This window comes from Zalophus californianus, chromosome 1 (genome assembly GCF_009762305.2).
Source record: "Zalophus californianus isolate mZalCal1 chromosome 1, mZalCal1.pri.v2, whole genome shotgun sequence".
NCBI classification, from domain to species: domain Eukaryota; kingdom Metazoa; phylum Chordata; class Mammalia; order Carnivora; family Otariidae; genus Zalophus; species Zalophus californianus.
In genome coordinates, this window is record NC_045595.1 from 122,692,067 (window position 1) to 122,711,295 (window position 19,229).

The following is a 19,229-nucleotide window of genomic DNA, read 5'->3' on the forward strand; positions in this document are numbered from 1 at the left end:
TACACACCTAGAGCGCTCACTCTAGGCTAGGCCGAGCTCTCGGTGGAGCGCAGATACTAACCTACTGTCAGAGCAGTCAGCCTAGCTTTCAATGTGTCGAAACGGGGAACTTGAGCCTTTTAGGGATTTTCAGAAAGTGATAATCAGGAGAGGTTCCCAGGAATGGTTTACGAGGGAAGGTGAGATGGGCCCACCGACTCTCCCCCTTCCCAGCTGAGTGACGTTGGGCAATTTAAACTCTCATGCTGTTTCCTCACGCGAATTACGCGCAAACAATTGTTCCTATCACAGAGGGTTATTAGGAGAATGAGGTGATACATAATGCATGCACATAGAACATGACAGTACAGCTGGATAAATGTGAGTTGCTATTGTTATTGACACCGTTATTATGGCCATGGCCACCTCTGATGATTGTCACCCACAGGAAAGGATCATTTTCTTTCCGCTGGTAACTACGGAATGCTGGGTGCTTCGCCTCTGTTCCTCAGGCAGTTCTCAGCTCCTCTGTTGTTACTGTCCTGGGCGGTAGAGGAACTGTACCGGGCACCCTTGGGAGGACCACGGTCCCTGCTCTCAGCTGGGAAGAAAGAACGAATGGGGAGAAGGAGGAGGGATGGAGCAAAGAGGAGACCCAGAGGCAGAGATGTGAGACGGGCAGCAAGAAGAGAAATAATTTGCAGCAAAACAGAACTCGCGCCTGACGCTTTCCATTTCTTGGACCTGGAACGAATTATTTTACTTTCCAACCTGGACCGCGCGACACGGGGCTGAGCGCCGAGGCATCGCCCCCCTCCCTAACCCGCTCCCCCCCACACCCCACCCCGGGCCCCGCCCCGCGATTGGCCGGCTCGCCCCGGGCCGTTGCCGATTGGCGCTCGCCGGCCGAGTCTACGGAGTTTAAAGAGGGGGGCGGGGGCGCACTGCCCAGCCGCGCCGCTGTCCCTGCCGTGCGCCCGTCGTGCCGTCGGAGCTGGGCTCGCAGCCTTTCCTGGCCTGCCGCCGCCTCCAGCGTCCCACGTCCGGCCGTCGCGGGTCAGCGCCTCGCGAGCGCGCGCAAGAGACGACCGGGGCAGGCGCCGTCCAGTCCCGGGCGCGGGCGCGGGCGCGGGCACAGCTAGTGAGGGGCGAGGCCCGGGGACGCCAGGGTGGCGGACACGATGGTGGCCACGTGCCTGCAGGTAGTGGGCTTCGTCACGAGCTTCGTGGGTTGGATCGGCATTATCGTCACTACGTCCACCAATGACTGGGTGGTGACCTGCGGCTACACCATCCCCACCTGCCGCAAGCTGGACGAACTGGGCTCCAAGGGTCTGTGGGCTGACTGCGTCATGGCCACGGGGCTGTACCACTGCAAGCCCCTGGTGGACATCCTCATCCTGCCCGGTAAGGACCCCACCTCTGAGTGGCTGCTGCAAACCCTGATCCTCGGGGCAGACTGGGGATGGGCGCATTAGATGGCGGTCACAGAAACACTCAAGACCTTAGGGCACATATTTGACACCTTCAGTCCCACCTTTTTGTAAAGGTTAGTTCTGGCCAAGTCAGGGCCCTCCCAGCTCCGCTAGGTCTGCTCTCGTAGGCTGGGGGGGTGGGGGGGTTGTCTTACTTTCCCCATCCCTTGCCCCCGCAGTGGGGGCGTCCGTCCGCCCCCTCCCTGACTCTGCACCTCTCGGGTCCGATAGGGAAGCGGTGTCGCCCCCCCCCCCCCCCCGCCGAGGGCACGCTCACCCTGTGAGAAGGTGAGCCACCGTGGGTTGCCCGCTCCCCTCCAGCTGTGTCTGAGAGGGGAGAGGAGAGAATTGTCTAGCTCCTCCGACGCCAGGCGGGGGGGCGGGGGGGGGGGGCATCTTCACTTACTTCCCTATTGAACAATTCTGGGCAACAGTTTCAATTCAGATGAAAACCTCGAGCCAGTTGGGTGATTGGCTACATCGCAGGCTCCCCTTCGGGTTTTTGCTCTTTCTCTCTGTCCTGCCAGCGGGTTTAGCCTATACACGATTGCCTTCTGTCCCGCTAGCCTCTGATGATGGTGCAAATTTAGTTATTTATTTATAAAGATTTTATTTATTTATTTTGAGAGAGATACAGGGAGTGGGAGAGAGCACGAGCAGGGGGAGGGGCAGAGGGAGAAGCAGATTCCCCACTGAGCAGGGGGCCTGTCCAGGGGCTTGATCCCAGGACCTTGAGATCATGACCCCAGCCCACTGAGCCACCCAGGTGCCCTGAGGTACACATTTAAAAGCCTATCCTGGTTTCTTTCATCAGCGGAGTAACTGGGCCCCAAGGCCAGTCTGGGAGCCTTTGGCTTTGTGCCACCCCTGGGAGATCCTTTAGCTCTCCTGGAAACTCTGCTCCTCCCCTTTAAGCTTTCCCACAAGTGTAGCTGTAATCAATCCCCCCTTCCTCCTTGCTGCCCTGGTATTTGATGCTTATCACTATCAGGACACATTTTGACTTTTTTGCTCAACGTGAGTGAAGTTTTTCTACCACATTTTAAATTCCTCCAAGATAGAGATGGCGTCCTACTCTCTTTGCATCTTCTGCACCAGGCATTGCCACTGAAGCACAGCTAGTGCACACAATGCATGTCAGTCCTGCCAAGCACTATCCTCTTCTCCATTTTTTAAAAATTAAAAAAAAGGTTTCTTATTTAATTTATCTCTACACCCAACGTGGGGCTTGAACTCACAACCCCGAGATCAATTGTCACTCACTCTATTGACTGAGCCAGACAGGCAACCCCTTCTACTCCGTTTTGAACTTCCAGAATGACAGAAGTCCCGGGAACCCAGATCTGCGCTCACCTTCACTTAATGGCAGCCTTGGGTAGACCTGGTCAGACTCTGGGATCCAGTGCTCATCATCTGGATAATTCAGGACAATTCACTAATCTCTGTGAATCCCAGTTGTCTTCCTTTAAAAAATTAAAATCAAACCAACCACCTCTCTTTCAGAGTTGTCTTGGGGGATTAAATGAGATGAGAAATGTAAACCTCCTTTGATGTAGTAGAGGCTTCATAAGTTGCTTCTGTAATTTTTTATTAAAAGCTGGGCATGGTATTTGTAGGAATCTGACCATAGCATAAAATCACTCTTTCTTTCTTTCCCCTGAAGTTAAATTTCCTGAGCATTCAGAGCCTAGTGGTTTATTTTCAGAGAACAGACCATCCTACAGTTGGAGTACATTTTAGGGAGGGCCTAATCCTTCCTGCTCTCCCCCTCCCTCGCAATTGGGTGGGCCCAGGAACAGATCTCCGTCTCCATCTTTTGATTTTTCAGGCATGGCCTTGGCCTTGAGCACGTAGACAGCCTGCACCATGAATTTCAGAACCTCAGTTGTTAGTTGACTGCTTCTGCTGTGTCCACCTTGGCCTTCCTACAAGCTGCAGGGGCACTGGGCTTCAGCCAGATGTCCTGCCTCAGAATCCTGTGGCTCTTCCCTGGGGGAATCTTCAAGTCAACAGACAGTTGATTGATTGTTCAACTTTCATTTTGAAGAAGCTGGGATGGGCAATGGCTGGAAAAGTACCCTTGAAGAGTCTGAATTCTGGCAAACTAGATCTTGCTAAGAGAGTGTTGCAATTGGGTCTTGGTGCACAGGACAGGCTGACCAGATTTGGTATGACAGTCTTGGTGTGTGAGGCAGAAATTGGGGCTCATTTTTGGCTTTGTCTCTAACTCTGCCTCCCCCAGGCCACTAGCTCTAATTCCATCTGAGTGGAAAAGGGAGAGTAATAAATACACCCTTCTCCTTTGTTTTTGGAGGAGGGAGAATGTTTTAATGAGAAACAACACATTTAAGTCTGCCATATTCTGCCAGTATCTTGTTAGATTTATCTTACATAAACATTGCACATATTGTAATCTTTCTTTTTTTTAAAGATTTTATTTATTTATTCATGAGAGACAGAGAGAGAGAGAAAGAGAGAGGCAGAGGGAGAAGCAGGCTCCCCGCTGAGCAGGGAGCCTGACATGGGACTCGATCCCAGTGCCCTGGGATAATGACCTGAGCCAAAGGCAGACGCTTAACCATCTGAGCCACCCAGGCGCCCTGTAATCTGTTTCTTAATGAAATTGTTACCTGGCATTTTATTTGACAGCGTAAAGTTCATTTGGTTTTGCTCCACTCTTATTATTCAACTTCTTATTCCTTCATTCATAATTGCGTATCATCTGCTGAAGACCAAGGCAGGATTTCTCTAGGAATCCTTGGGACTGGAGACATGCCCCCCCTTTTTTTTTTGTAAAGATTTTATTTATTTGTCAGGTAGAGAGAGAGTGAGAGAACAAGAGCACAAGCAGTGGGAGCGGCAGGCAGAGGGAGAAGCAGGCTCCCCACTGAGCAAGGAGCCTGATGCGGGGCTCGATCCCAGGACCCTGGGATCATGACCTGAGCCGAAGGCAGATGCTTAACCGACTGAGCCACCCAGGCACAGAGATGCCTTTTAAGCGATACCAGACCTTAGTGGAAGCACACCCAGGAGACTGGGTGAGGCAGGAGATAGTGCCTGACTGTCAGTAGGGGTCAGGATTCATGAGCACAGCAGCCTCTGCGGAAATATCAAGAGAGGAAGCCCGAGTCTTAGTTTAGTCCAATTAGGACCACACACTATATACAATGGGAATTAAAAGCACAACGGTTAGGGACAAAATTGCCACGTACACCTGGAGATAAAATGATTGCCCTGACACAGAGTAATAATACCAGGAATAATAGCTAATCTTTTTGGAGTACTTAGTATGTGCCAGGCACTGTTCTAAGCACTGCATGAGTTAACTAAGTTAATCTTAGTTGATCTTTTAGAGAGATACAGGCACTATTACCATTTTTATGTTACCGACGAGGACGGTGCTAAGACATAGCAGTTTAGTGACTTGCCCACGATCACCCAGGCAGAGTGTATCAGCAGCAGGCTGGGATCAGCACAGACCATCACAGAAGACATCCGGGAGGGTTTGAGTTTTAATCTGACTCTTTCATGAGGCAATGTAATGGTGTAATTGGGCTCCTGGCCCATTCATCCTGGGAGCTTAGAAAGGTGGTCTAAACCAGAGATGTCCACCCAGTCTCTCCAGCCTCCAACCTCCTTTGTTTGCCAGGGAGTCACTTTAAAATCTGAACATGTGAAGTGATCTTCGACAGCATTTACCATATTGTGAGTCCTGGAATAGGGCCAGAGGAAGGCGGATGGTGCTGGATTCCCTTGAGCCAGGGTTCAGGCCCCAAGGGGACCCATGGTCTAACGCCCCTGTCTGTTCTCTTGTGTCCAGGCTATGTCCAGGCCTGCCGAGCCCTGATGATAGCAGCCTCAGTCCTGGGGCTGCCCGCCATTCTCCTGCTGCTGACGGTTCTCCCCTGCATTCGAATGGGCCAGGAGCCTGGTGTGGCCAAGTACAGGCGGGCCCAGCTGGCTGGCGTTCTGCTCATTCTGCTGGGTAAGACAGCTTTCTATAGAGCACTCCATCTTTGAGTGAACCTGATGAATCTCAGGTCTTGCTGCTGCTTCCTTGAGTTCAGGAGGCATGTGAAAGGCAGTCAGGCATACCCACCCGGGAAGAGCCCCCCCATAATGTGTATCTCTTTATGTTTCATGGGTAGTTGATGCAGAGGGATAAGTAATGTCTGCGGGGGTCACTGGACATGAAAAAAAAAACGTTAAAAAGCAAAAGGAAAAAAGTGGGTATACTTAAGAGAGAGACCAGGGGACAGGAGAGAGTAACACAGTGGCTCTCCACTCAGGCTTCGCAGTGGAATCTCTTTCTTGGGAATACCTCTCTCCAGACCCCAGCATTTGGAATTACTGGGCATCAGGCCAAGCAAAGATATTTTTTGGAAGCTGCCAGGTGATTCTTTTTTTTTTTTAGATTTTTTAAAAAATTTATTCATTAGAGAGAGAGAAAGAGCACACAAGCAGGGGTAGAGGCAGAGGGAGAGGGAGAAGCAGACTCTCCACTGAGCTGGGAGCCCGACGTGGGGCCCGATTCCAGGACCTGGTGATCATAACCTGAGCCGAAGGCTTAACCATCTGAGCCACCCAGGCGCCCCATTCCAGATGATTCTTATGTGTAGCTACAATTGAGAACTTCATTTAATGTATAAAGAAAGAGTAGAGAAAGAGGAGGGCAAGAGAAAAGTAAGATGTTGAGTGTGGTAGATCACTAGTGATGATGCAGTTATTTTATTTTATTTATTATATTTTTAAGTAATCTCTACACCTAATGTGGGACTCAAACTCATAACCCCGAGACCAAGGGTCACATGCTCCACCGACTGAGCCAGCCAGGTATCCCTTAATCTTTTATTCAGTAAGGATTCATGGAGCATCTGCTGAGTGCCAGGCATCATGATTGGCACTGGGGACACTGGGGGAAGAAGGCGGTCTCTGCTTTGAGTGTACTTGGACATCTCGATAGAGTGTGGCATGTGCTCATTTAAAAAAGGTGCACAGGGTGTGCACACGCATAGGAAGGAGCCTAAGCCAGGCTGGAGGAGTTTCCCAGAGCAGAGGACCCCAGTGATGAGTGTTGAGTGTTGAGCGTGGAAGAGAAGGTAGTCAGATCATGGGTTGGAGGGGGGTGGGGGAATAGCCCAGGCCAAGGAAATGGCACGTGCTTGTTCAGTTTTCCTAGTTTCTCCTGCACACAGAGGGCTTGATTTAACAACCTAGGGTGGATCCTTCTAGCTCTGCTCTCTTCAGTGATTTCATTTCTCTCTACTTTTTTTCTTGAATGCTAATTCCACTAGCGCATTCTAAATCCTAATAGGAGCCATGAATTTTAAGAGCAGCTCTTGTTGCAAAGTGCACTGATATGTTGGTGAGCAGCAACTGGTCTGCCTATGGGTTAGACATCGAGTCCGGTTCTCCTGAGACAAGGAATTCCCATCCCCAAACTGGTATCAGACTATATGTTGAAGGGGAAGGGTCAGGGTTCTATGCGGGTCAGTGCCACTTAGTAATGGTCACCTGCAGTGACATCGGTGAGGTAAGGGGACATGAGGAGTAGGGGTGCCGTTTCGCAAAGGGATGGAGGTTTTCAGGGACTTGTGAAGCCACAGAGAATTCAGAGGAGGGGCTTGTGTAGGTGTGTGTGGGGTTGGGTAATGGGAGTGAAAAGACCAGAGGGCCACCTGTCATTTCTGGAGAAGAATCTGGGCATGGACATTTTGGTTCCAGGCACAAAGTATCTATGTGGGAGTGCCACATGGAACACAGGCTCAGTATCAGGTGATCCATCGAACTCACAGGGTCCTCTGTTACATTGCTTTTTGGAGATCAGATCTTTACATTCAAATTCCCTTTCCAACAGTTAGACCAAAGCTCTACAGGTAAATTGGTGTGCGGAATCCAGGTGGAAACCCTTCTCATCCTAGGCGGTTGCCATTGTTACCTGCCTCCCATTCTTACAGAAGCCCCAGAAGGCTCTCTCTGTCTCCGAGGATGCCAGACCCAACGGGTGAATCTGTTGTGTTAGGTGTTCATTTTTAGAAATTCTGGCCTTCCATATGAGAATCATAGGATATCCACTAAGAGAATACATTAAAACAAAACAAAACAAAAACCTCAAACCCTGTAGGGAAAAAAGATATAAAGCAGTATAATATAGACAAATTGGTATTTAAAAAAATCCTAAAAATGGGCGCCTGGGTGGCTCAGATGGTTAAGCGTCTGCCTTCGGCTCAGGTCATGATTCCAGGGTCCTGGGATCGAGTCCCGCATTGGGCTCCCTGCTCCTTGGGAGCCTGCTTCTCCCTCTGCCTCTCTCTCTGTCTCTGTCTCTCATGAATAAATAAAATCTTTAAAAAAAAAAAATCCTAAAAACAAGTGAATCGTCCAGGTGAGTTGTTTGAAACTTCGTAGCTGAATTAAAGCTTTTCTTTATCTTTGTTGAGTGGGTTGGTTGGAATATGTGGACAGAGTCCTAGAGAGGAATGGGAGGCGGGGCCGGTAGTGATGGGAGTCCCTCAGTCCCCGGTTACTTGCCTGGAGTGAAAACCTGGAGGCGCGTTGAGGGATTGGACTCTTCCAGAGCTGCTGCAGCCTTCTGGCCACTTGTTTATTAGGTTGGAGTGAGGATGCCACCCCTTGCCCTCTTGTAGCTTTGAATTTCCAGAGTTAACCTGCTGCCTCTTTGATGGCTCCTGTCAGGTTTATTTCTCAGTGGGTCACCGCTTGCCTTCAGGTTGGATGTTGTTTTGACTGGACTGAGCTTGCTCTGGAAATGCAATGCTCATTGTCTCAATTGTGGCACCTGCTGGTCCCCTCTGGGTCTTCTCTGAAGCCCAGTGCCTCGGTTCCCCTGTTGTCAGTGGGTGGGAGGAGCTAGAGAGAAGACTCCCTTTGTGTTGCTCGGGATTGGCTTCTGACGCTCTCCCTGGAGAAGCCAGTGCTGGGCTCCTGTTGGATCCTGGGGGTCACCAGGGATGCCCCAGCTGAGGTGTGGTGGCTGACCAAAGGGGACCAGGCAGCACTGGGGTTTTGGGGCCTGGGAACTGGAAACAATACTGAAGCTAATCTGGGTATGGAAACTGTAAGCACTATTAATTAAAGTCAGTTCTTCCTGACCCTGAAAATTTTTATTTTTCCAAAAGCTTAAAAAAAATTATGTCTGTTGTACAACAGCTTTATCTTCTCAATAGTCTTAAGTTTAATGGTGTGAGGATTTGGTCCTGCTTTGGGGGGAAGGAATGGGAGCCTGATGTAGCCGACTTCTCAGATCTAGGATGGATCCCAGTAAATCTCATCTGTGGCTTTTCAAGAGCCCCTACCAAGGCAGGAGGTGCCTATGCCTTGAGCTGCCTTATCTTATCACTGGGCGTCAGACCAACTGTACTGAATCTTGGATCTGCCACTTTCCGGCTGTGTGAATTAGGGCAGTTACTTAATGTCTCTGACCCTTTACTTGAAATGAGGCAATAATGCTTATATCTGAGGTTGGTAAGAATATTGAAAAGGAGGTATGCAAGTTATTTAGCCTGGTGTCTGGCACATAGTAAGTGCTCCACAAATGGTTGCTATTATCATTGCTGTTATTGGTTAGAGGAAATAGAGAGCTAACCCAGAGGGCAGTTGGGTATTCTTTTGATCATATCTCATTCCTGTGGGGTAATCTCCACACATGGCACTGGTCAAGAGAGTCAGTGAGCTGTTCCTGGAAATGCTAGGTTGCATCCTGGCCTAATGGAGATATTTCCATTGTTTACATTGTAAAAACCAGAGTGTAGATCACAAATAGTTGGAGTTTTTTGCCTATTCCATTATAAGAAGTCACATCAAACTACCCAGCTAAAAACGGTCAGGCTTAGTTCTGATTTGATCTCATTCTCACCTCATTGTAACTTAGAAAGTACTTGATTTGGGTGTTTCTTGGAGAGACAGGGGTAGGGAATGGTAGGAGAGGAAGTGTATATTCCTTCCTAAGTGGGATCCTGTCGTTTTCTCTCCTCTTTTTAAAAAAATATGGCCCCAGGAATTGTATTTGTATTAGAAAAAAAGTTGTTTTAACTTGGAACTTACAGGTTAATAATGGAATTGTAGTAAAATAAAGGGTGTGTGCTACTGTGGGAGAGATTGAGCTTGTCATGCACACAGAATCAGATGTCCTAGGAGAGGTCACCCTTGGGTGTGGAGTAAACAGTGATACCCTTAATCCTGGGGTCTTAAGAGAATAGATGGAAAAAGTCTTTCTCTAAACTCATTAGCTTTATACAAACAAGCCCATGATGTAAATCAAATTTCATATGGGTAGTGGAATGGTTGTGGTACCTTTAGTATGGTTGTGACTTAAAATGACAGTTATCAGTAAAATTGGAAGAATTAACTGCTTTTTATGAGGTCTCTCGCATCTCTAAGTTCTGTGATTAGAAAAAAAATTAACAAATAACCACGGGACTGGCTTTTAAAAAAGGTTATGGGAAAAAAAAGATAATGAATTATGAAATAGAAATAAAAGGAAAAAATGTTGAAAGCAGGCCAGGAAAATAATGTAGTCAAATGTTCCATTGGCTTGATGATTGTTTTAAATATTAGATCTTCATAAAAGTCATTGTGTAAGAAGAGTATGTCCTTTGGCAGCTATGTTTTCTTAAGTCAAAATTTAGAGAATCACAAATTAAAAAAGAAAATAAAATTTTTCTAGATTCAAATTTGTAAGGACACAACAAATGAATATGACTCCAACAGCTCGTTAGAAATCTCATTACTTGTTGCCTTGAGTTAATTGGTACAAAGCTAAAGTTAGTTGCTATTTCGATCATATGTTATAATAGCATCAGTTATAGAAGGCAGCAATAAGTGCATTGTCAAATGTTTAAATGGAGGGAGATTTAAAAAATAGTTTTTATTGTGGAAAATTTCATACATACCCAAAAGTAGAAGTAGTAGTATAACCCAAACTCATTCTCGATAATGATGAACTCATAGCCAACCTATTTCATCTATGTACTAATTTTCTTCCAGTCCCCAGAATTTTTTTGAAGCAAAGCTCAGATATAACATCAAGGAAGATTTTTTTCCAGTATTACTTCTGTCATTCAGAGTAATTTATGTGATTTTAATGGAAATCTTGCTTTGTGCTAGAAATAATGCTCTTAAAAGTACTGTCAGTTCTTAGTTCTGAAAGTGACAAAGCCTGAAAACAGTGGTATTCATTGGAAGAAGGAAGAAATGTCAGAGTCTTGTGCTCTTCTGCCTTTTTGGGCCTCTGTCAGTCTTTCCGTCTCTCTCTAAATTGTTGCCTTCAAAGTCAAACACACGTTTACTAATTTTATTTAATTTCATCACATTTATTTAACTATGTTACTATGTGTCATCTAATCCCTAAAGAAATTAAAAGCTGCAAGTACCTTTCATTGCTCTAAAATTGCCTTTCCAACTATTTTCTGTGTTTGGCTACATCAGGATCATTGTTAACTTTTAATAAGGCTGTATTCTGTCTACTAATGAACACATTGTATTACATTATTTGAAACTTACCAAAAGAGGCAAACAATTTTATTCCCTGAAGAGCAGGGATTTCTATTTGTGAGAGCACCAAGTCTGGAGAAATCTGTATCTACACAGTGAAGCCTTCTTCCCTGCTCTCCTCCACCTCCTCCTTCTTTTCTTCTTCTTCTTCTTCTTTTTTTTAGCTAAGTATGCCCCCAATTTTCACTTTCTGCTCCCTTCCAAATGACAGATTCCTTGCCCCCCCTTGTAAAATTAACTATTTCATCTTTGGAAGGTAGAAGAGGAGAAATAGATTGAAAAATCTGAGTGTTAAAATTCTTCTGTTAGAGACTTACTTTAAAAATACATTCTGATGACATGAAAAGAAAAGCAACGAAAATTCCCTTTTTCTTCATTTTTCTTTACCTATGGGTAACTGTGACTTTTTTAGAAAAGCATTTTCTTTATTTTCTCCAAGTAATTGGGAGAACCATTATAAACTCTGTGTGTGTGTGTGTGTGTGTGTGTGTGTGTGTGTGTCTGCAAATAGAAATAAATCTAGCAGGCCTTCTATGTCATGAAGAAAGTCAAATGTTATTGCTATTGTTTTATTAACATTTCACATCTTTTAGTTAAGTAATAGTTTAACTTGCATTTTAACTTTACTGATGAAAACATCCCCCTTTCCCTTCAAACCACGCTGACATTGAGTAAATTCTTCTTTTTTGGTTTCTAAACATTCTTCATTCTGAGTTCATTTGAAGGTCACTATTTCCAGCGAACCTCTCATTTCCCTTCATGTTGTGTGGCGGACTGTCATCTTTTAGTGGTTTTGATGTGGCTCATCTTTGAGAGCCACAGGAATTCACCCAGAGTTCATTTATCTACTAGGAAATAATGTGACCCTGCTGGCACTCATTTGCCTTGTTTTGCATGGATTATAAAAGAAGGAAATCTTTAATGAGGTAAATCATGAGCTTGTAACTTTAAATGTGTTAAAGTTACATTACAGTTTTATGATTTGGGAAGTCAGTTTTGATGTGTTTGAAGTGGAAAGTAGACTTGAAATGAGACTGTCTCTCATCCATCCATCCATCCACCCATCCATTCATCCAGTCCTCTAGGTTCATTATGTAGGAGTTTAGACATTTTCCTGATGTTTCCTTTTTCTAGTGAATTACATTGGAATAAAATCTAACAAAATCCCTAAAACAATCGAAATCAAGGCTGATGATTATTTTTGGAATATTGAGCCTGATTCTTTCCCCACGTGAAGATACTCGTATTATTTTGTTTAGAAAGAGGGGAAGAACTAGGCAATTTCTTATTTTATTTTATATATATAAAGTATCTATAAAATATACATCTTTATTTTATAAAATCTACACCAAATCTGCATTTGAGTTAGGTTTACATGAAGTGTGGGGAACACTTGTGCATGTATATGTGTTGTATGTAAAAATACGAAGCAATTGAAAAATATAACTTAATTTGAACCATAAGCTGTTTTGAAACCAGGCTAATTGTTTATGGGAAAGATCGGTTGAATTGAACCAAATCAGTTGTCTGGGAAATCAAATTTTTCTTTTCCCTATGGAATTCAGCTATTCCCTACCCACCTTTTCCTTCTATTGAAGCTTGGGCATTTGGAAACCCTTGCTACGTTGCTATTTTGCTCAAGCAGAATGAGTGCCCACTTTGGGGGTCTAGGGGTGTGTAGCTGGATTGTGTATCGATATGAAGAATCTAGAGCAGTTCTCCCTGGCTGAAACACTCTAGAAGAGTTTCTGTTTCTTGTCCTGACACAGGAAAAGACTTTTTCTTCTCCTCTTTCTTTGTGTCTTGCTGAGGGTATGACTCTGACAGTAGCCAAGCCGTTCTTGGTGAGGGCTGCATTTGGAATGTGTGGCTGGAGGAGGAGAGAAAAAGCCTTTTCTCCTGTGTCTCAGGTGTTCGAGGCCCTGGGCTGGAAAGGGAAGATTCCATTGACACTGGTCTTGAGAACACTACTCACAGAAGGACAACATATCGTCTCATGGTATCTCATACAAACATATTACAGAGGCTGCCGTGATTGTTCTTACTCTTTAAGAAAAAATGAAGCTATTAACATATGGATAGATTTTAGCTTCTTAGATAGTCTATAAAAACTCCTGAAATATGTGAGTAGTTCACAATTAATGGAGTGAATTTAGGCTGTTAGAAAGCCAATTTGAGAGACTCAAAACCCCCAAATTAACTTTCTTCCCTCTGACTTCTACTAGGGATCTGTGCTTTTTTATATAATAGGAATCACATCTATTTAAGTGTATGGGGTAGGCTTAGTCTGTTGTTAACAAGAGCCTGTTACAAGCTACACAAAGGCAGTGAGGGGGCTAAAGAGGTTTTTCAAAGTGGGTGAGACTTAAATCTTTTCTTCAGTTTAGAACTAATGTATGAGGCTGTTAGATTTGAGTACTTATGTTTGAGGAAAAATTATGTGTCTTCTCTGTGGGCATAGAGGTTAAGTCAGAAAATAACTTCGCGTGAATAGAAATCAGAAACGCTTGCTGAGTTGAAAGTGACAAGGATACTCCAGGTAGCAAACATCGCAGTGCCCTGCCTTGAATTTGTTGAAAGCTTTATGGCTAATGATGGGCAACCTCATTATTATTATTTTCTTGATCTGCCAACTTTAGTGTGTCATCCCAATTTAAAGCTTCGAGTAAAATTTCTTTCCTGCTTGTAGCTGTGAGAAATCAGATGATACCAAAGGAAGCTGTGGAGTTACTTTGTCTGGAGTTGTGTTGTTCAGCGCATTAGCCACTAGCCACCTGGGGTTATTTAAATTTTAATTAATTAATATTCAAAACACCGTTTTTTGATCTCCCTAGCCTCATGAGAAACATTTAAAAGCCCCCGTCGCTTGTGACTACCCTACTTGACAATGCTGGTGTAGAGGTTTAAAATTTTTTGTAAAGTTTTCATAGGCTCCTGCCTGTCCTTGTTTTGCTACTCTGCTTAGGAGGAGGGGAAGAACTAAATGATACAGAAGCTATTTCTTATCCTACTCTTTAAAATCTAAGCCAAGTCTGAAAGTTAGACTGGTTGGTGGAAGACCATAAAATTCCGCCATTGTGACTCATCACCACAGATATCATCACCATACAATCTTTGCATGAGTAAATTCTTTCACTCCAAGTATCATTTGTTTGTGTGATTGTGAACAGTGTAACACGAACTCAGACTCGTGGCCAATACTTGACTGATGTCTGGCAACATCCACCACAGCAAGAGAATTCTCAGAGCTTCTTCAAGGTCTTTGTAATGGGAATTGACCAAATTGAAAAAATAGAGTGGAAAAATCAAGTGGGCATCATTTCATTTCTCATTTCCGAATACATCAGGCCATCTAGTCATTGAGCTGGTATACACTGAGCACACGCTATGTGCCTCACAGTGAGTTAAACCCCGGCTTTACAGACGTAAGTAGGACATGGCCCCTTCCTTCAAGGAACTGAGTTTGGAATGGGAAATAGGCATGTAAGGAGGTAATTATAACACAATTAGGTAAGCATAATCATAGAATTATAAGTAAAGATATGTAAAGTGAAGATACGTAAGTAAACACAAATACCTCTTTTTTGGCTTCAATGATTCATTTCTGGGCTTTTACTTTGGAGTTCTTTGGTGTCTGGCACCTGCTGGAAAAATAGGGACCTAGTAGTTTGACGCATCCCCTGTCCCCGCAGCTCTCCCCTGTCTCCGCAGCTTTCCGTGCCTGGTCACAGCTCTCCCCTGTCCCCACAGCTCTCTGCGCCCGGTCACAGCTCTCCCCTGTCTCCACAGCTCTCTGTGCCATCGTCGCAACCATCTGGTTCCCCGTGTGCGCCCACCGCGAGACCACCATTGTCAGCTTTGGCTACTCCCTGTATGCGGGCTGGATCGGTGCTGTGCTGTGCCTCGTGGGTGGCTGTGTCATCATCTGCTGCGCCGGAGATGCCCAGTCGTTTGGTGAAAACCGTTTCTACTACTCTTCGGGCTCCAGCTCGCCCACTCATGCCAAGAGTGCCCACGTATAAGAGAGCTGCTGGCCTGCCCACCGACGTGCTGCAGATTCTGCGCCCGTGGCCCTGGGTTTGCTTGCCACAGGCAGCGGGAACCCGCTCCAATGCCAGGCTCCAAAGCCAAAGTTCTAGAAAAGCATCCTGTCTGGCATTTTTTAGTCTTAATACCCCTCTCCCTGTTTGTTGCCTTAAAAGGAATCTTTAGCTCAGAAAATGCCCACACACTTTTCTCATGGTTTTGCCCATTATTAGCTCTTTTCTTGGGCATTCCTTTGTTGTTCACCAGTATATATATGTATATGCATATGTATATGTATATATATTTTCCTCTCTCTCTTTAAATTTTAAATATCTTGCAAAACATTGCTGAGTTGGGTGTGGGGAAAGAAATAAAAGACACCTTTCAAACTGTTACAGATGACAATGGGAGCCTCATAAAGATGCCTCTCTGTTCACTCCCTCCTCTTCGGCTCCAAGGTCATTTAGTTTTAAGTGATAGAAAAAAACAGAACTGGGGACATGAGGTGGGGAGGGAGGGGATTGTGGAATTTTCCCTCCATGGGAAACTTTCCCTTTTGTAAATCGAGGGCAAGGGGTGGGGATATTTTTTAGTTTGTGATTTTACATTTATCTGTACATACTTTTTCAAGATTGATCATTTTTATAACCATGGTTTTCCTGAAATTCTCAATTCATCAGTATGAAGGAAATGAACCAAATAGGCCTTAATTATATGATAAATAACAGTCCAAGTGAATATAACTCTAACTGACATGCCACAAAATATTTTTGATTTCCAGATTTGTATGATACAGTTTTTAATCCTACACTTGCATATGCTTCAACTTAACACATTTTTAAAGCTTTTCCCCCCCTTTCTCTATTTTCATTTTGTTAGCCATCTTGAAGTGGTATTGTTTAACATAAATCATGCTGTTGAATTTGGCTTTACGGGTGTAAACACTGATGCTGTATCAGTATTTGAGACCCCAAACTCTCCAAACATTGATGGTGCATTTTGTCCTTTAAGTGAAACCTGTGCAATAAAATAACAGACTGTGTGCAAAAGTGGCCTCGGTAGTCTGTCGTGTCCAGAGGTGCCATCCATGGATTTTCACCATTCTCATTAATTTCTACTAGTAATTGATAGGGAACCTGGTCGTGACTCAGGAACAAGGCATTCTGCCTGCCCTGAGTGATGAAAACACTCTGTTTCATTCACTGTACCATAGTGGTTCTGCGTGGTCATAAAAGTGAAACCAGTGGAGTGACGTTATAGCAACTTTGAGTCATACATAAATGGGCAGAAGTCAGAAACCAAGTCCCTAGCATTACACAGATAAACGTTTTTGTCTACTTTGAACACTTAGGAAAGAAACTGGCTAGGTATAAAGGGAAGTATAAAACAAACCCCCTATATTGGATATTTTGGTGATAATATCTAAATGTAGTGTCCTCAAACATATGCACATAGATGTTTGGAAATTTTGGACAAAGATAGACACATCGAGTTGATTCTTGTTTGTTTTCTATTCCAGAAACTCTGTCAAGTTATGAATCTGCTCTAAAAAACACAGATTACAATCTACGTTGGCAGTGTTTTTCCAAAAATACTAATTCTGTTAGCTGATAATATAATAGGCAAACATTTCCTCTTTGGAAATATCCATTTGGGCTAGTCATTTTGGTAGATATTTGTGTACATTAGGAGATTATAAATATTTCTAAATTACTTGTGCAGAAGAGACAGTCTTCACGTTGACCAAAATATTTGCTTAGTTATGATAATATTTTATAAGGATACAAGTCATGTAATTGTACTAGAGGACTCTGTCTAATAAAAACTTGTCAGGGTCTAATGACTGTGGGCTTGAAAGGAGCAAAAGGCATCCAGGGGGTGTGGACAAGTAAGGCCCCACATACCCTCTCTTTAGCACTGCTGGCTTGAATCTCAAGTGTTTCAAGTGGTTCTCCTCTTTTCCTAAGGATGTATGTACTCACTCAGCCACCCCCTTCCCTGAGGCTGCTGCTCGCTTTCCCACCTGTGGGAGCACGCTACATGAGCCCACTTTTCCCTGCAGTGAGAGAAGACACACCCCAAATCTCTCCTAGTTGGTCGTTGCCTGCCTAGTTAGGAAATCCCATTTGTAGGTCATAACTACAGGATTGGGTTTTATTATCATTGCTAGGGAGGGAAGGAGGGAGGGTAGCTGTTCCTCCAGAACAGCACTGTCCAGAGGAATATAATATAGCCACATAGGTTATTTAGAATTTTCTAGAAGCCACATTAAAAAGCTAACAATGAGCAAGTGAAATTAATTTTAATATATTCCGTTTAATCCAATATATCCAGAATATTGCCATTTCAATACATAATCTATTACTAACGGGATCTTTTATGTCCTTCTTTTTGTATTTCGTTTTTTGGATTCCAGTGTGTATTTTCCACTTACAGCACGTCTCCATTTGTACTAGTCACACCTTCTGGACTCAGTGGCCACATGGGCTAGTGGCTATTGGATTGGACAGCACAGCTATAGAACACCAGGGTCTGTTCCGGCAGTCATCAAGAGGGATTCAGTCTTGATGATTTTGTCTGCTCTCAGTAGAGTTCCATTGGAACAGGGCAATGCAGTGACAATAATTGTCACCCAGGGGAAAACAGTGACACTCCCCCCACCCCCATCACAAGTAAAATAGCAGACCTAAAGTGCTCTATCTGAATCGCAGGGAGAAGGGAATTCACACTCTCAGGACATGTTTGTGTCAGGAACTTCACACATTTAACCCTCCCCACAGTCCCTAGTGTATAGGGAGGAAAATGAGATGTAGAGAGTTCAAGTTATTCGTCAAGTTCAGATAGTCCCTAGAGAGGAGTAAAATTGGATTTAAGTCTATCTAATTCTGAAGCCCTCGTACTCTCATATATGAATCACTGCTAGGAAGTCAGGTAAAATGTAGATTCGTTCTCCTCACCCCTAGATACCCCTCAGTCGTTCTGGCCTGGTACCCAGGAATCTGCATTTTGATCACACACCCGTTGATTCTGATGAGATCGTCCTCATGCCCCACTTTGAACAACAGTGAAGGGAAGGGCCTCTTTCTCATGCCTTTCTGTTGCGCAGCTAACCACCCCCATCCCGCTTTTTTTTTAAAGATTTTTTTTATTTATTTGACAGACAGTGAGAGAGGGAACACAAGCAGGGGGAGTGGCAGGCAGAGGGAGAGGGAGAAGCAGGCTTCCCGCTGAGCAAGGAGCCCGATGTGGGGCTCAGTCCCAGGACTCTGGGATCATGACCTGAGCCGAAGGCAGACGCTTAACAACTGGGCTACCCAGGCACCCCTCTGCTTTGATGGTCCTTGGAGGAGAGATGACTTTGGGACTTACATCCAGCTTTCTCCCTTTTTGGCCTTTTCTGAAGAGACCACATGCAGGGAGATCTTTGGGTTGAAATAAACCAGTTCTATTCATGCTTTCCAAGAATTTGATAGCCACCAAATTAGAGAAAGAATGTTTCAAGGAAATCTCTGCATCTAGGGATGCTGGTTACAACAACAGCAACGAAAAGGAGAAGATTGTGTACTTAACGAATACAAGTTACATATTTGTGCTGAATTGGTAGTTTGGAATAACAATAGAACAAGGTTTGGTTGTATCTTGCCCTGCATGAGTGGTTTTTTTTTTTTTTTAAATTTCAAATCTGCCCGTCAGTGTTTCTCTATACAATGTACACAATGTGAACTGCAACATCTTAAATGTTTGGCAGGACATTCATGCTCATGACATCACATGCTGGGAGGACAGGGAGGCCACTGTAGGGCTGGCCCTGGGGAGAGGCCGATCAGTGCTGCCATTGAGATGTGCCCACAAAAGAGTGTGTGACAGCCAGATGTGCAGCTTAATGGAGACTGACCCAGAATTGTAGGGGGAACATTGGCACATGCTGCTTAATGGCTTGAATAGCAGCTCTTGAGGAATCTTATGTTCCTCTCCCTCACGCAGAATCTCAGAGCTCAGGCTTTGTGGCCCTGTGGCCGGGGGAGGGAATGGAGATGGAGGGACTTGTCACTGCTCCATGCCCCATTGTTGAAATGAAAAACGTGGAAATGTTAAGCCATTTCTAGAGGATTTTGGATTTTGGAAGGTAAGAATTGCTTATGCTCTACATCAGAATTAACTTCCAAATAGTAAAGGGCACCCAGTTGTCATGGCCTAGGGCTTTCTTGATTTAAGACAGTTTTTTTCTCTTGTATT

At 44.6% G+C, this 19,229-nt stretch overlaps 1 protein-coding gene across 1 annotated transcript; it reads left to right on the top strand.

The window, feature by feature from the left end:
* Positions 1-909: 909 nt before the first annotated feature.
* Positions 910-16,042, top strand: CLDN11 (claudin 11). Its single transcript, XM_027584898.2, has 3 exons — positions 910-1,386; positions 5,275-5,439; positions 14,757-16,042. Exons 1-3 carry the CDS (start codon positions 1,161-1,163, stop codon positions 14,987-14,989), a joined length of 624 nt encoding a protein of 207 aa, XP_027440699.1. The 5' UTR covers positions 910-1,160; the 3' UTR covers positions 14,990-16,042.
* The last annotated feature ends 3,187 nt before the right edge of the window (positions 16,043-19,229 follow it).

Bases quoted from the DNA above. Each gene is read 5' to 3' on its own strand.
- CLDN11 (XM_027584898.2), top strand. From the start codon at position 1,161: ATGGTGGCCACGTGCCTGCAGGTAGTGGGCTTCGTCACGAGCTTCGTG. The intron at 1,387-5,274 runs GTAAGGACCCCA...TCTTGTGTCCAG, and splicing joins GGACATCCTCATCCTGCCCG to GCTATGTCCAGGCCTGCCGA. The intron at 5,440-14,756 runs GTAAGACAGCTT...CTGTCTCCACAG, and splicing joins CGTTCTGCTCATTCTGCTGG to CTCTCTGTGCCATCGTCGCA.